This window comes from Anser brachyrhynchus, assembly GCF_964034855.1.
Source record: "Anser brachyrhynchus genome assembly, chromosome: 3".
Taxonomy (NCBI): Eukaryota; Metazoa; Chordata; class Aves; order Anseriformes; family Anatidae; genus Anser; species Anser brachyrhynchus.
Genome location: NC_137696.1, coordinates 28,343,347 through 28,361,310, shown reverse-complemented (window position 1 = coordinate 28,361,310; position 17,964 = coordinate 28,343,347). Strand labels below are relative to the sequence as shown.

Sequence of the window (17,964 nt, the reverse complement as noted above, 5' to 3'; positions counted from 1 at the left end):
CCGATTGGCACTCCTCCTAGTGTAGCTGTTTTCTGTTCAACTAGAGGCCACTGGATCCTGTCCCCTGTAACATTTTTAACATGTTTATTTTTTTCCACAGTTCATTTTAATAATTAAGTATGTATCAATCATGTGGCTGAGTTCTGGGAAAAAACTTCCTAGCTGCCTAGCTTCCTGTCCTGCTCTCCTTTTTCAGGAGTTGGACTTGATGATCCTTATGTGTCCCTTCCAACTCAGGATATTCTATGATTCTTATTCCATTGCAATATGCGTTAGTGCGGTATGTGAAGTGTCTGGGACTAGGGTATGTGAGAAGGCAAAGTCTTCTAGGTTGGTGGTATGAGACTGGGTTGACTGAAAAACAGACCTTGGTCTGTCTTAACCATACTGCTTGTGAAGCAATCCTGAATTATTTTACCATCAAGATACTCCCAGGAGATTAGCTGTTCCCTTCCAGAAGGGATGCTGGGAGCAGTTTAGGTCATGTGCAGTACAGATGCAGGGAACAGGGTCCTTGAATAAATAGGAAGTCACCCAGTTTGACACTGCAAATACACGTAATAGTTTTCAGTGGTAACTGAAAAAATAACTAACATGCTGGATCTAACTGGCAATGGCACTGAAGATATTTCTATTTAATATTTTTCGTTTTGCTTCTTTATGTAGAGGTGAGCAGAAACAGATTGCTAATTTGGAAATGATTCATATTATATATTTGATTAATTAGCTACACACGTGTAACAAAGTATTGACATTAAAATTGGTCATGCTTGTCTTTTTCCTAGAATATATGGCACTTGTTTAATGTGAGCAGGGATCACTATCTGAAATTTACCTTGTTCAAAAATTAATATCAAGAAGCCCATTACAAATCTGTGTTTAATGTGTTTACTTCTAAACCTGCTGTCATGATAAAGGTCTCTTTTTGTGTCACTCTTATTTTTGACAGATTTTAAAATGTTGTTTTGATTAGCTTTTTCTGTTCCCTTCTGTTCCTTTAGAAAGTTTTATTAATTGAAATTTATAATGCTGAAATACTCTTAGAGAAGCATTGTAGATGGATGTCCCCAGAAAGAAATGCTGCCCAATGTTAAGAGCCCCGAAAGTCTCTTGAAGCTTTATGCAAGAAGGCTGTATTATTAGATGCATTCTTATGGCTTCACTTCTCATTTCATCAGTGTGCTCTACTTGTTTTCATCTAATATAACTTCCTCTTTGAAGTCTGGTCCTGTTTTTGATTTTTATTTTTTCTCAAGAAAAAGCATAGGGAACTGGCATTCCAGTATTTACTCATGTTGATAGCCACATTGTGGAAAAAACGTTGTGTCATCAAGTTGAAGACAAACACAATTTTGTTAAACCATTTCACAAATGATTCTGCAGTCTCTGTGTTACTGTAAGCATGTAGTTATAACACAGTTCAATTCTAGCTTAGAGCTTGTGCGCTCTAGAACTTAAAGACACTTAGTGCATAAATTCTAAGCTTCCAGACTGTAATAGCAATAGCCTTACTACCATAACATAGAGAGTAGTAAATAGTTTGGAAGAAAGAGGTTTATGTATGCGTTACTTGTAGCAGATCTGTAAGTGACATTTCCAGTCTCAGTAAAGACGGTGTGGGCAGAATTAAGTTCTGTAGGAAGTAGTAAGATGAGGTAGTACAGGAGAAGGGAATGAATAAATGTTACTGTGTAGAAAGGAACGTGGAGTTGTGATTTCAGGAGAAATGTAGGCTTTGTGGAGTCTATTGCTTGTGAAATGTGTCTGTTAGGGAGAGGGTTTCTGTTTAAGATGTGGCTTAGTAATAGCTGTCTTTTAAGTGCTGTGGTCTCTTATCCCTCCCATTAAATATACCTGAATTCAGCACTGTTTGACCAACACATCTGTAAAAGAGTTTACGAAAATACGTTTTAAGTGATTCTAAGTCCACAGACAAAAATCTGCTTAGGTTAAAAAGTGAAGTTGGTAATGGGATCCTGTGGACGTCATTTAGTTCAACCTTTTGCTTGAAGTAGGGCTAATTTCAGACTTACGTGGCTTGAAGTGTCAGGGCTTTTGTAGGCACTAATAGACATATTGCCTCACAAACGTTTTGCCAAAGGAGTGACCAGTGAAGAATGACATATTAGAGAGATCTTCAAGTGATCTGATGCTTTCCTTGCTTTTGTAACAATTGTTCAACAATCTTGTGGAAACAGTGAATAGAAAAATTATTTCAATCATTATCAACAGAAGTGTGTCTCTTTTTGTTCTACGTTTTTTCCTTTTTAGAAAGCATTTAGATGCTTTATGTTCTGAATAAAAGTGCTAAAGTAGTACTTTTACTTCATTTTGCTGCACATGAATGTTTGCATTATTTACTGTGCATTGAATAACAGTTTATAAAGCCATTAGGACCAGATATGCAATGTAAAACACTGAGTTTTTTATGAGGCCAAGATTACATTAAATGAAATCATTTAGTTTGGTGAATTGATAAATTCATTACTTTGTTTTTAAAAACCTTAATACAGGCTGTGTGCTTTCCCTATAAAAAATAACTATGGGAGTATTTGAAGATAACTGTTATCTTCCCTTAACTTGCTCTGATTTAAATACATCAATAATAACCTTTAAAACACTTTAGCTTTGATTTTGAATACTCAAAAGTGAAATCTTTCTGTTTTCATCAGAGATATTTTTCATTTTGTCAGTGTTAGGCAATGTATAGAAATTCTACTGGCTATTAGGAAGTGAGCAATTTCACTTGACATAGGTATTTGTTAATAACTTCAGAGTTACTTAGCACTTTAAAATATATTATTAGTTCATAGCATGCCTCTGTGCTAGTCATGAATATAAATTTACCTTCTCTTCCAGCCATGGTAAATATATTGTCAGGAATATGAGTCAGAGAGTTGGTATCTAATATGATACTGAGGAATTTATTGAGTTAATATTTATAAATAACTTCAAAGTCATCACTGCTTCATAAATAAAGAGTCCAAGAACACCAGAAACAGAAAGTGTATAGATTAGGAGGAGTAATGAAGGTGTACAAGCCACCTGTTGTCTTTCAGGGACGTAATGGACCAAAAGTTGACCGATTTCTGTCGTAAGTAATCAAAAATGTTACAGGTTCTCAGAACTCAGTACCAGAATACTTGTATTTCCTGTCATTATTAAATATTTGATGTTTCCTTACAGTTTTAGATTATATCATAGATTGGTGCGATACTATTAAACAAAGAGAACTTGGTGTGTGACGCTACTAGAAAGTAGTATTGATATTAATGGTTTTTTATCCTTTGTAGAATGTGTTCCTTTATGCCTTTTGATAGCTTAAAAGTATTTTTGCTGAGGTTTTGCTAATCTTAATTTATAACCACCTTAAAAGGATTTATATTTTTTGGTAAATTAGTATTTATTTCATATATAATTCCTGAGTTTTTTAAAATCACGTGATTTCTGATTCCTGACTTTTAAAAACACTTGGAAATACTGAAGGGAAAAAAGTGCATCCTACAATTAATAGTAACGTAGTTATATTAGTACTAATGTAGTTATAAGGGAAGGAAAGTTTATGCCCGTCACATTTTGTCCCTGATAGCCTGGCTTCTACTGTTTTTGGTATAACCCATGACCTTTCCCTAGTTAGTAGCCAGATGTATTACTTCTAATTCTCTTTACCTTTAAGTTGTTTCATCTATCTGACAGTTTATTTTGAGGAAGTAGTATTTCTTTAAAGGCATACAAATTGATTAGATTATGACTATATGGTTATAATCTGAGATAGGCATGTGAATAAGATATAGTAGTTAGCTTTTTGCTTTAGGTTATAAATAATCAGTGGAATACTGCCATTACAAAGTCTATATGAAGTTTGCATTCCAGAAACATGATCTAGGTGGAATTAAAGTTGGGTGTTTTTTTCTTTTTTTAAAATGCATAAGCTAAGGCTAGGCTTTCTAGCCATCCGAAGTTATAACAGTATAGTTTAGTTTTCGAGTTGAGCTGGTTGAGGTGGTTTCATGGGACAGCCTGAGGCTATTTGGATCTTTCTTACTTATGCATTGCATAGCAGGAAGGGAGAGAAAAGGAGATTGAAACAAAAAGACCCATCAGCATTGTTTATAGCACCCTAAAGACTTGATTTTTCTTGCCCTCAAAGTTTCTGGAAAACAGAGTTCTGGCATAATAATGACTTTTTTTAGTGCCTGTCGTCTCATTTTTTTTAATTCAGTTTCTTCCTATTCACAGTAAAGTTTTCCTTAGTTCTGTCAAGTTTAGCTTTCAGAGATTTTACTGATTTTATGTAGAGTTAACAAGTGCAGGCTGGTTACTGTACTGAATAGCTATAGATGTTGGACAACATTGACTTGTTTAGCAGACTGAGAAGAGATCTCTTGCGTTAAGCAGTCTTTTAACTACATTGGCAAAATTACTGCCTTAATCACTGCAATTGAATATGTATGTTGCTGCAAGGATGATTCTGACAATTACGTTGAAATGTCTCTTTGAAATCTTTCTGCAAAATCTTGTTCAGTTCGTTGTTTTTTTAGTGTAAAACATGAAATTGAGATTAGAAAATGGTCTACGTTTTTCCAGATTTTTAGTTATTGTGGTTCCCTTTCCTGAAACTAACTCTATTCTGATTGTGCTAATGGAAATACCACTGAGAGGATTTGCCAATGAAAGTAGATTTTTCTACTACTGAGATTCTTAATTTTTGCTAAAATTTGATGTGCATGTTTTTCATGCAGTCTGGTTTCTGAAAGAAGTGTTCTGTTTGATCAAACCTTAAGTCTATTTAATTGTTTACCTATTATGTAAACAAAGAGCATAAATTAGACCCCTTTCTCTATTAGAAATCCTGTATCTAATAACCTTTGGCTTGTAGTTGCGTCTTCATGTCTCTGTTGTGGTGTTTAGTAACCAGTTTTTGCTTAACTGATTAAACACTACTCTTCTCTTATTCCCTTATTTCCATTCCTCCTTCCAGGAAAGGAAGCCACCTGTGTACCAAATACTAGTATTTGGGTTATTTTAATACTAGCATACAGGAAGATTAAATTGACAGTTAAGAATTTTTTGTGTGCAGTGGTGATCAACATCAGGGGAACAGCTATAGTGACATCTAGATTTGATTAGTATTTCAAGCAATTATACAATTAAAATGCCTTTACACTTAGTTTAATGCAAAACTATAAAATGTTCTTTGATGCAAACTTCAAAGAAAAAAAAGATTGAAACAGAAATGAAAGGTGAGTATTTCTAAGAATCAGAGGTCCACTACTGTTGAAACTGGGAATAATTGTCAGTTCCAGAGCATGTGCTTAAACTTGCTTCATAAATCTCCTACTTTTATTGAACAGTCAAACGCTGTGGATCATCTAAGTGTGGATCATCTTTCTTGTTTGTTCTATCTTGACTAGCTCTAGTCAGGGTTTCTCTGAAACAATATGCAGTATGCTTAGGTAGAGGTAGAAGTTGTCCAGACCATGTAACACTTGAAGATGCGTTGTGGTTGGTTTTTTTTTTGTTTTTTTTTTTGCTTTAAAGCTAACTTGGTAAGAGTTCAATGAGTGAGAGCATATAGCAAGAGTTCAGTTTAGATGAGGTAAAGTTAAGTTGATGCAACTGAGAGCTTAGGAAGTTGGGAAGAGGTTTAACCTTGATCGCTTCTGTTCAGTTATGTTACTGAGGCACCATGAGTACTTTTATTAAGACTTGTCTCAGTGGAGGCCGCCTGCATTTGGAAATGTGCAATCTATTACAAAGAAAAAAGTGTAAATCATGTCAAATTAATTATGAAATTTGTGGGCATGGTCATCCATGTACGTAAACATTAGCATGTAAGAATTGATACACATATTCAGTAGGTTTTCTTGACCATACAGGGGAGAGAGCTATGTGGCAATTACTGAATTTTAGAATGATGAATAAATTGCTAAATATTGAAGATGGAAGAGCAAGCTTAATGTTGATATTCAGATTTTATTGTAAGTTACTGAAAATTTGAAGGGCCATAGGAGGTACACCTTTTCCCTTTCTGGATTTAGGCAAGAGAAGATTAAACTAGTAGCTATGTTCAGAATAAGTGACTTGTTAAAACATTCACTTTTTGATTTCTTTCTGTAAACAGTTGTAACAGTGATAAAATTGGGTTGACTTTATCTAGTTAAATTGATGTCCAGTCGCTAGGTAGCTACTCTTGGGTAGACTATGAAAGGCTTCAGTTAGCAGCCAAGGTCACCCATGCATGTGGTGCTAGCGGCCTCCAGCTCACAGCTAAGCCTTGTGTTGCCTGCTTGCAGCCAGCTGCCCTGTTTGTTGCAGTGACTCAGTGGTGGGAGGAGAGGATCATGTGAGACGTGTTCTGGTAGGTAGTGGCTGTTGGATTAGATAATGGTATCTATGCCCACATGCTTGGGCTTTCAGCATTTTACAATAAAACTCCAAATATTGCGGGCTTTTGGATGTTACTCCATATACTGAGGCATGGGTAGAGGGGCTGGTGCCAAGAGCTCAGAGGACTCCTGAAAGCACGGGCATACTAGGACTGCAGGACTGGAATGCTACTGACTTTTCTCATAGTGTGTGCCCTGACAATGCAACTTTTAAAATCAGTAAGTGTACCTGAAGCTTAACGGCCATGAAGCTTAATTTGAAGTTTTGGTGGATCAAGTGATGGTTTTTGGTGTCTTCATTCAATACATTCCTCTTACTAATGATTTTTTTCCTCATCCATACTTTCATTGCCGCTGTTGTCATAGCTCTAAGCAGCTAAAACAGGGGTAGTATTCCTCTTTATCTTCCTCAGTGATTTGATGTCCTTCTTTGACACCAAGTTATTCAGCAAAGAAAGAATGGAATATGAGATTGTGGTCATAAATTATGAGTAATAGCTGTCAAATACTAGGTATTATCTACATGTGACTGACCTTTTTGCTCAGTGCAACAATTACTTCGTTCACGTCTGTTCCTCAATATATTTTTTTTTCCTGCAGGCTTTGTCTTGCCTGTTGAATTTAGATGTGATACAAAGATGCTTCTGTCTTTACTGTTCATGGAAATACCTCTGGTTTTAACGTAACTGGCTTCATGACAAACCCTTTGGGTTTGTGGATGAATTCTGTTATTCAGGTTGGTATGTTGTTGTCTTGGCACAGTTTTGTCACCTTTTTAGGAAGAATGTTAATGGCCTGGTCTCACAGCCAAGGTGAAAATACACCACTGTTAGCATCTTGAAGTTTTATGTGAATGTACAGGAAGAACTTCCATCTGAGGAAACAAGGTGACCTGTCAGAACAGACATCTATTTGGTTTCAGTAACTGTTTTAGCAATGAATTTGTTAATGTAGGTTTTTTCCTCTTGGTGCCCGTGTGACAGCAGTTCTGGTGGTGTGGTTTTTTTTAGACAGGATGAGATTTGTTTAATTCTTAGGCATCCGCTTGCTGTTTTAAGTCTTTGCACAAATGGAGACGCTTTCAGTAACACTTCTACAGGTGACCAAGGTGAAAAGTGAGAAGTTCCAGAAAAGGATGGTCTCTCTATAGCCTCTGTCTGTTTTGACACAGAATATTTTTTCACCAGCAAATGCGAAGTTTCTTGATATAGTTGAGATCTTTGTCTTCCACTCAACTCATGTGGTAGTGGTCATCTTTTAAGAGAATTGACTGAGGCTTCAATTCTTTTGATCGGCTATATTGAAATCTTTAATGAAGGGGCCTACGGATCTCAGTCTCACACAAGCTAAGACAACCTATTTTTTTTGTCAAAAAATACAGATCTCAAAGTATTAGATAATATTAATTTGGAATAATTTTGTAGTTGCCTTGTGTGATTCTGTTACTTGTTCAGCTGTAACTTGCTAAAGGCATGCTAGGAAGTGATCTTGCTCGTTTTGTTTAACATCAAGAGCTGAGATAGTAGCACTGCTTCTGAGTTGTTACTCCCTTTTATGAGCTGATTAAGTACAAACTAGGAAGGCTTTGTGTGTACCTGGGTAGGCTAACAGCAATGTTGTTTTGCTGTTCTCATGCAAGATTCTAATAACTTCCAGTAATACTGATCACTTTGACCCTTGCAGATTTTTTTCAGCAGGGATGCAATAGTGAGTATGTTGCTTGGTGCATGTTTATCCTTGTGATATTTCAAGACTGTAGTCATGCTTCTGATTCCTAGCTGATCAAAGGACAGGACGAAGTAATGCTGATGGAGTTCAGAGTCACAAGTTACTGTTACAACTATGATTCTTTCTTAATCCTCTGACTGTCCTCAGCTGGACAAAAGTGTAGGGGCAAGAAAAAGAGAAAATAACTTGCTTTAACTTTAAAAGCTGTTGGAATTTTTAAAACAACAAATAAAAACGTAAAAACAACAACAAAAAACACAAAGAAGAACACACAAAAAGAAACAAAAAAAAATCAAACCAGCATCCCCAGAGTGAAGTCTAAGGTGGTTTTGGTGTGAAACTAATTTAAGATCCAAAAAGAAATAGTTTCATGACTAGGATGCATGATACAGCTGGTAGCTATTCTGAAGTTGATTATTAGTATCTAAACCAGTGTAAAAGTACCCACATTGCATATGACTGATGTGCTGTCCAGTTTTATAGCACAGTGTTAACTGTTGTTAATGTGCCTCAGCCGTTAGATTATAGTAATTCACAATTTTAGATAACTAGTCATTAGAACTAGGAGGAATGGCCTCAAGTTGCACCAGGGGAGGTTCAGGTTGGAAATGAGGAGACATTTCTTCTCAGAAAGAGCAGTCAGGCATTGGAATGGGTTGCCCAGGGAGGTGGTGGAGTCACCGTCCCTGGGGGTGTTCAAGGAGAGGTTGGACGTGGTGCTTAGGGACATGGTTTAGTGGGTGGTGCTGGTGGTAGGGGGATGGTTGGACCAGGTGATCTTGGAGGTGTTTTCCAACCTTAATGATTCTATGAATCTATAATATGCATTTCACTATAAGTTAGCGTGCTGAGACACATTTGTAGTGCCTCTATGCCTAAGTCATAGAATATCCAAGTTGGAAGGGACCCACGAGGATCAAGTTCAACTCCTGGGTCCCAAAGGACCACCCAAAATATCAGACCTTGTTTCTGAGAGCGTTGTCCAAATGCCAGATGTACTCTGGTGGGTTCAGTGCTGTGACCACTGCCTTGGGAAGCCTGTTCCAGTGCCCGACCAGCCTCTAGGTGCAGAACCTTTTCCTGATACCCAGCCTGAATTGACCCTGTTGCAGTTTCAAGCTGTTCCCTTGGGTCCTGAAAAGTTGTCCTGGTTGCTAGATAGTGTGCTTTCTATGGCTGAACAATATTCATGTATTGCTTTCACAATGTTCATGAATATTCCTGTCTTTTAGATGTACCAAATCCTTGACATTTCAGAAATGCTTAAATTAGTGTGTAATGACCCTTCTTAATCTCCTAATGCTTTTGCATAATATGTTTTTTTCTCTGACAATTTTAAAATTACATTAACAAATGATAACTAAACAAAGACATGGAGTTCAATGCAAACAAATTTATCCTGTTTTTAATAAGCAAAATGAGTTCTTAATGTGTTCACGCATATTAGAACTAGTCAGTACATACGTGCATGCACATACCCCTCTCAGTAGTTAGAAAAACTTGAAATAAAGCTAACAAAAATCCCCCCTGCTGAGCCAGAGCAAACATCCGTTGAGCTTAATTACTCGAACATGTTAAATGTCCTGAATACTTCCTCCTGCTGCTCTGCCATCCTCTGGGCATTTTTGGTTCTACAGCCTTTATGCCTGACACAATTTCTGCTTTCTAAGCGCCCTTACATATTTTTTTTTCTTGTGGTGGGGTTTCTTCCTTGAATCACTCTGACAAGGAGTTCTACATCTCATCTGCTTGATGTGCAAAGGTGCTCTTTTTTCTTGAGCCTTTGCAATTTTTATTAGTTGAGTTGAATCTTTCCTCCTAGATGTTGTATTAGGATGTCCTCATTGTTCAAGGTTTTAGACCTACAGTTGTCTTTTCCAGAATACAGAATTCCGGCTTATTTATTTTTTTATTGTGTGAAACTTCTTTTGGTACATTTCATCATAGTGTGCCGCTCTTTGAACCTTTTCAGTTCTGCTGTTTTCCTCCCTTCTGAGATACATGAACACAAATGCAGATTAACCAATGGATTTGTGAAGCAGGATAATATTTTCTATGCTGTTCTGTAGTCCTTTCTTAATGTCAAGGGTCTAGCTAACGTTTTTTGAACAGAACACTTGTATGGATATTTTAAACCCTTAGTCTTGAGTCATATTCCAGCATTTAGTCAGTCCAGCATTTTATATGTGAATTAGCAGAATTCTCCCCTTCCCCCTACATCACATCAGCTATATCCCAGTTGTTTTATTTGCCAGTTTTATTGCCTGGTTACTTGGAGTTAGAAGATCCACCTGTACTTCTTCACAATCAGTCATCATCCTTGCTATCCTAAAAAACTTAATATTAAGGAACTTAGTCTGGGACACTTCATTGTTTCTTTTCCAGCTTGCTTATGAAAATATGAAACGGCACAGTTCTTGGTATGGCTTATCACAGAACTGCCTTTGTGACGTTTCACTTCTGGGAGAAGTGACCTATGTCAAGGTTCTATTTCTGTTTTAAAAATACATATATGAAAAAGCATTTAAGTATCTTGCAGTTGCTTGATGTTTTATTAAACTCAGTGAACTGATACCTTCTAGATTCATAAACTAAATATAGCTTGAAATGGTTATAACTTAGTACCTTATCTACGTTTTAGTTTTAGGATTAACAATGTGTAGCTTCCTAGATAAAATATGCTAATTTCTGCAGAATGAATTAGAAGAAAATAAAACTAACACAGCTGTTTTAGAGTAAGTGCTGACTCTTGCTCTGAATAGCCTTTTAGATACAAACATCTGCACAAAAAAAGAGTCAAATGTGATTTAGTTGAAGTTAGACAGAAGGAAAACCCCACTTTCATCTAATAATATATATTTTTATCTGAGGGAAGGAGAGTACACAGGAAAACTAGATTTGTACGAGACATAGCAAGTAAAAATGTAATGACAAAAATATTTTTGAAGCTTAAATTTCTGTGGTTTATGTTATATTCTCTTGACGTTTTGCAGAAATCCTCTACTGGTTCCAAAAACGTATCAGTCAATTAAAAGACCTTTTGGTGGACTTGAAATGCTAAAAATCAAGCATTTAACGAAATGAGTTGTAGCTCTAATCTCTTAGTTACTGCTCCTACGACTTTGTTTTAAGTGAGAACAGTAGCAGGCAGAAGAACTGATGCAGAAGCAGAACTATTTTGCAGCTTCTGAGGATGTTGGGTAACGTTTTCAGTATGGAAGAGTCCTTCTGCTGTACATAACTGGGGCTTAATTGCTTTTAGCAATTAACAAATTGTCAACATTTCAGTGTGGGATTTCTTTTTATTTTTTAAAGAATACTGGTATGAAATAGGATGGATTTGAATAATAACAGTGCTGGCGTTTCCATTTCTGCAAGTAAAACCTAAGAATGAATAGGAGTGAACTAGCTGAAGTTCCCTGTGTTTTCAGGCATGTGTAAAACTAGGTGTGTAATGCAGGATTACCAATGACCTTTCTAAATAAAAGCAGTATATAGAAAATATATTTAATGCATTAAGGTGTCAAAATTTAGGTCTCCTTTTTGCTTTTATAGTTAAAAGCTGGCTGAGTTTCATATTTGTTGAGAAGTTACCTTTAGCTTGCGGCTGAAGTGCAGCAAAGTTTGTGTGCTTAATACACAAGTTTTTATTTTTAAATGCAATGATTTAAAAAAAAAAAAAGCAGATGATAACTGACGTGTTTTTTCAGTGATAGATACTGGTAGGAACGTAGCAGCCACAGCTTTGAGGAGGATGTACCTAATTCTTCTTTTAGTAGTGAGCTCTCCCAAGAGATGAAAAAGCTTTGAAAATCAAAAAGCTGTATTTTAGCTGACTAGAATCATGCATCTTATCTGACTGTTAAAAAAACAAATAGAGAAAATATATATTAAAATAAAAAAAAATAGGGTTATATATAGCTTTTTCTGCTATTTTGTGTGGGAAATTCCTTTCTTCCAGTCAACCTAATGGCAACAAATTCTTAAAGAACAACAATAACAACAAACACCCAACTTCTTGCCCCTAGGAAATTGTTGCCTTTGCATGGTTGTTTACTTGATTTCTTCCTCTCCACATTTTCCCCCACTCTGCTTTCCTTCACAATGACTCCTAAGGGCTGGAAACCCTGCCAGCTCCCAGCAGGGTTTCTCTGTCTGCTGCACCCTATTTTTTTTAATGATCATGTCTAGTTTTCCCCTGAAGTTTTTCTTCAGTTTTCTCAACTCCCGTTTTGATGAGACTTCAGCGTGTTTAGTCAGAAAGCGGAGAGGCATGTATAAAGTATGCACTTTGCTTCTGTCAAATTTGGATAAATACTAGCCGACTAATTTATGTGAAAGATCTGATGTGTTTTTTTGATGGGTATTTGTGATATTGCTATTTCAGTGTTTTTATTCACTGCTTCAAGTATAAAATACCATGCAAAGAACAAATGTAACTCCATATCCCTAACTCAGGAGATTGCATCAGTGAGTGAATTATCAGCAATAGCTTTCTATTCCTACCTCTTGAAAGCTGTCTTTCCTCCTAGCCAATTTAATATTGTGAAACTGGGTATATGAGTCTTTTTACTGTAAATGTAATACACCTGTTATCCAGCTCCAAAAAATAACGTGTACAGTTTAGAATTTTATGTAGGTGCAAATGCCGTGTTTTTGTTCTCACAGTTGCAAAGACCGTTCATTGTTTTATCTTTTTGTCCTCTAACAGTTATTTAATATTCTTGGTTTTAACTTTGCAGCTTAGTCTTTTCTTTTTTTTCCATGATTATAGACAGTTGCAAGAGCAACAAAGGCAAAAAGAGCTGGAACGAGAGAGGCTGGATCGTGAACGAATGGAACGGGAGAGACTGGAGAGAGAAAGGCTAGAAAGGGAGAGACTTGAAAGAGAGCGCCTTGAACAGGAACAACTGGAGCGAGAACGGCAAGAAAGGGAACGGCAAGAGCGCCTAGAAAGGGAGAGACAGGAAAAGGAGAGGCAGGATCGAGAAAGACTTGAACGACTTGAACGGGAAAGGCAAGAAAGAGAACGGCAAGAGCAGTTGGAAAGGGAACAATTGGAATGGGAAAGAGAGAGAAGAATTTCAAATGCTGGTAAGAATTTCAAAACTGAGTGTGTTCAAGTACCATACTCTTCGTGTTTGGGTAATGGCGTGGGAGGCGACAAACAAGGGCAGTGAGTATAGCTGTGCAAGAGCAGTCAGTATATAACTTGTTTGGTGGAATTGCTTTCTTTCTTATGGCAAGAAGTCCAAGATGACTTTCCTGTCATAATTTTCCACTAGTGGTGAAATAGAACATAAAAATATTTGTTTGCTCCATTGCTTTACTTCCTGATTTCATGAAGAACTTGAATCGTATTGGGCACCTCCAGCATTGGTTAAAGTATGATTTAAAATTTCTAAATATTTTGTTGTTGTTTACTCTATTAAACAAGATGTATTCTCATCAGATAATTTGACAAAACTAGCTTGAATATGTTTACGTAGAGGGTATGTATCTAAGTAAGGTGAAGTAATAGCGTGAGAAATGCCTTTCAGTATGAACTTTTGCTTCACTTATGATCGTAGTGAATTACAGTGAAAAGTATTATATGAATTTGTAGATAAGATAGTACACTGCCTTTAGAAGTGTGTCCAGTGATGATTAGAAGCCCTTTCCCTTAGCTAATGTAATGAAACACTAGTCAAGCACTTCATCTTTTAGTAACAAACTCAATTTAAATAAGAAGTCATCTTGTGGTAAAAGTCAGAGTATGCTATGTAACAAACTAGTCACTTTAGAAAAGAGGATTTTATTGGTAGATTTATTCCAACTACTTTGAAGTTTTTGATGGAGCTTATTCTAGGGAAGAGAGATAATGCTGCCTGTGTTAACAATTCTACTAATAAAATATTGTACCAAATGTTAAGATCACTACACTTGCTTGCAATTTGCAACAAAACAAGAAGATAAAAGCTGATAAGACTGATTAATCAACCCTGTATCTAACCATCTCACAGATGGGATTTGAGAAAACTTGTCCTAGAACATATTTGTAAATTCAAATGTTGGCACAAAAATGGTTGGTAAAATTTAAGCAGCCGTTGATAATATATAAAACTTTCCTAACAGTATTTTCACTTGTGCCTAATCCTCTGGTACTAACTGTAGTCTACATTTATACATTTTGTTTGAATGCTGGTTTTGTTGCTTCATTAGCTCCCTTTTTCTCTTTCTCCTTTTTTTATCCTGCCTTTGCTGCTGCTTTCCATCTTCTGTCCAGCTCCATCTTTCGACAACTCCCCGTATAGCACTCCACTTCCTGAATACTCCAGTTGCCAGCCTCCTTCAGCACCTCCTCCATCATATGCAAAAGCAGTCTCAGCACCAATGTCAGAGTCCACATCGGAGTATGCTGTAGTGACTTCTGCACCACCGACTTCCACTCCCCCTACACCGCCTCTAAGGCACTCTGCATCACGTTTTGCTACATCTTTAGGCTCAGCTTTCCACCCTGTTCTTCCCCATTATGCTACGGTTCCTCGTCCACTGAACAAAAGTTCTCGGCCCCCTTCTCCTGTGAATGCCCCAGCGACGTTGCCTCCAAATACAAAGCCTGTTGCTTGGTCTGCGCCCAGTTTTGCTCCCCTTCCCCCATCACCTCCAGTAATGATAAGCAGTCCACCAGGCAAAGCTACTGGTCCAAGACCTGTCCTCCCAGTGTCAGCTTCTAATCCAGCGACCCAAATGCCTACATCTCCCACAGCTCCTAATGGGCTTTCTGAAAATGTGACTTATCCAGTTCCTTCGCCTACCTCAGGTCCAACTCCACCTCCGCCACCTCCTCCCCCACCACTGCCTTCCTTTCCACCTCTGTCACTCTCTGGACCTCAAGCTTCTCCTTCTCCAAACTCCCCTAATGCCTCGACTCCCTCATCCAAGCCTAGTGTTCTCCCTTCTCCCTCTGCAGCTACCCCTGCCTCTGTTGAGAACTCTCTAAACTCTGTGCTGGGAGACTCCTCTGCTTCTGAGCCAGTCTTGCAGGCAGCCTCTCAGCCGATTGAACCTACGACCCAGCAGGGTAAGGCTTTCTGTTATTGCTACTAATTCACTAATCAGTAATGCAGTCAAAAACAATTTGTATCAAAGCCCTTAACTGCTCCGAAGAATTAACAAAACGCTTCAAAAGTTGCAGTGATCTTAATACCACAACGAAATACCATCTGGAAACTGGTAAGGGAGAAGAGCCAGAGTTCTGTGGTCTGTCATAAGTAAAATTCTGGTTTCTTAAGCTCTCATCTGTTGAGAACAGAGCTTGTCAAATACTTGCTTGGTAAATCTTGCACTGTTGGTTTATTGGGACCATTGCATTAATAGGCAGCATCGTTAGTTTCCTAATGGCAGGTGAAGCAGGAGTACGTGTATGTGGCTTTAGACATATGACCTTAAGTAAGGAATAATTTGAACCACTTTGATACTCACAAAGTAGCTTAAAATTTAGAAGGTGATGCATAACAATTACAGCATTTCTTTCTGGACAGTGTTCATTTTGAGGTGTGTGCTGTGTGCGCACGCACGTAAGGCGATTGATTGGTCTTTCTGTGGTGTTCTACCAGAATAGATTAAAAAGTTTCAGTATAAAAAAAAAAAAAAGACAAAGTTAGTTTAAGCAGATGACAGTCTTAACGGACACTCTACCAATGTGATATAAATGTGTTTCACATGGATGTAAATGTCTTTGTTAACCTGAATCCTGTTTTATAGTGACTTAATAGATTTAGGTCTTATGTATATAAGACTGCAGTAGCTTAGCTAAGGGTTTTGGGTAGAGGGGATCCAGGGGGATAAGTAGAATGTAGCTTCATCACACAAGCCATGCAGAGTAGATCCTATTTATACATGTGTTGCATTAAGTTGAGCTACTCTGTGGTTGAGTAGAAATAGGATGAGTGGTCTTGTTTTTTTTATGGAATAAAAGCATGCATTTCGATGGTGAGTAATCACTAGAGAGTTTAAAATGCTTCTAAACTTACTCAAGGGTTAGCATGATAGGAAACCAGGGAGGCTTTCGAATGAAATTCCTGCCTTTAGAGATGGCTTAAGGTGGTTGCTGACTTCCACTAGCTTATATCAGTTCTGTAGTCAAGCAAGGGAATAGAGTTGATGTGTGGGGCTGTTTTCTTAATCACAATTCCTGAAATTGTTCCTATAATATAAACACTTCGGCAGCTGCATTAAACATCCGAATATTCTTTCTTTAAAACAAACTTTGTACTGCATATCTGTACTGTAAAAGATTAAAGGAATCCATAAATAAATGGAAGAGCTTGTCCTCGTCAGGTTGAAATGTCAGTCTTCTAACTCACTAATTAGTGTTTGTGTGTAATTATTAAAGTTAATTCCTGTGATGTTTTTTGGAGGAAAGACTTATTCAGGCTTATAAATTGGTGTTGGAACTCGAACACTTGCAGGGTGCAGATGCTTGGGTGGTGTGTTAAATGCTCATAGATACAATGAAGAGTCACTTTTTACTTAGCACCATTTTGATAAGTAATTTTTTTCTTCTGCAGTTTGATACTTGTACATTACTTGACTCTAAAAGCTTTGCTTGCTTCCCTTCTGAAGGTTCTTGGCTGCAACACAAAACCGAACTGGAGGGTTATTGTATTTAAATGGCTCTGAAATTCTGGTCTCTTACAGCGTACTATATAATACTTTTAGTGCATTTAATAAGAATGTTCTCCCCTGCTGAAACTTGGAGTGTTCTCTTGCCTACAGAAAGGACACTTACCGGTATTAACTTCTCATACACAGAGAAAATGAACCTGTGTTTCGAGAGAGAATAAGGCCTTTCCTTTCAAAATCCTTAATATTGTCCTTTTTTTCTTTTTGATACTAGGTGTTGTCCAAGGACCACCTGCACCTCCTCCCCCACCCCCGTTGCCCCCTGGCCCAGCTCAGTCTTCGGCAGCAGCCCCACCTCCTCCAGGCCCACCACCACCACCTCCACTTCCACCTTCAGGGCCTCCGCCGCCGCCACCACCACCTCCTCTTCCTAGCCAAGTACCTGCTGTTCCCCTCCCACCTCCTGCTCCCCCCCTTCCTGCCTCTGGATTTTCCGTTGGATTTATGTCTGAAGAAAATCGCCCTCTAACTGGACTAGCAGCTGCACTTGCTGGAGCCAAACTTAGGAAAGTGTCACGGGTAAATGCAACTATTGTTTTTTTTTCTGATTTCTGTTTCTAAATTATGTGTTCCTGAACTGACTGTAGTTTTTGTTTCAGATTAATAGCCCTGTAAAATACATTTTGGATAGGCATAATTCGTTATTTAAAAAGTTACAGGTGGTGCTGCTACAGTCTTTATACAATTGTTTCTTTCTACTATGTTAGCTTTGCTTATTTCATTGTCAACTATAACTGTTTGCATGTACACTGTTACTTTGTGTATTGCAAAGGGTGAAGACTCCTCCAGTTCAAGTGGAGGAGGAGGCTCTGCTCCATCTAAAACAGACAGTGGCCGTGGAAATGGGCCACTTCCCCTGGGAGGCAGTGGCTTGATGGAAGAAATGAGTGCCCTGCTGGCCAGGAGGTAAGTGGCTGTTTCTGTGCTGTAGCTGCTCTTAGAGGTAAGATTCTTGGTGTCTGTTTTCAGCTGGCTAAGGATCAAACAAACATCTGCTTGCTCATGTGGTTGCTTTGTGAAGTTGATAACATTTTGTGAATAGCCATTTTTACTTGAGTATAATCGAGTACTTTTCTTCTGTGTAATTCTTTGTGCAGCGGTAGGGAATATAAACTTCAAAAGGATAAGGAATCCCAAAATCATTTGGAAAAGAGGGCTTTGTCAATGAAAGCATTCTGAA

General features: G+C 37.7%; 1 protein-coding gene across 6 annotated transcripts in view; it reads left to right on the top strand.

Annotated features, from left to right (window-relative positions):
- Nucleotides 1-17,964, top strand: part of ENAH (ENAH actin regulator) — a 98,114-nt gene that overhangs the window by 60,597 nt on the left and 19,553 nt on the right. For 2 of the 6 annotated variants that reach the window (XM_080586296.1, XM_080586295.1), the window contains exons 5-8: nt 12,892-13,211; nt 14,383-15,180; nt 16,999-17,303; nt 17,557-17,690. In XM_080586296.1, the coding sequence (XP_080442422.1) occupies nt 12,892-13,211; nt 14,383-15,180; nt 16,999-17,303; nt 17,557-17,690 (1,557 nt within the window). The remainder of the gene's footprint in view (nt 1-12,891; nt 13,212-14,382; nt 15,181-16,998; nt 17,304-17,556; nt 17,691-17,964) is intronic. The other 4 variants (XM_080586297.1, XM_080586298.1, XM_080586299.1 and 1 more) reach the window with 2 other exon arrangements.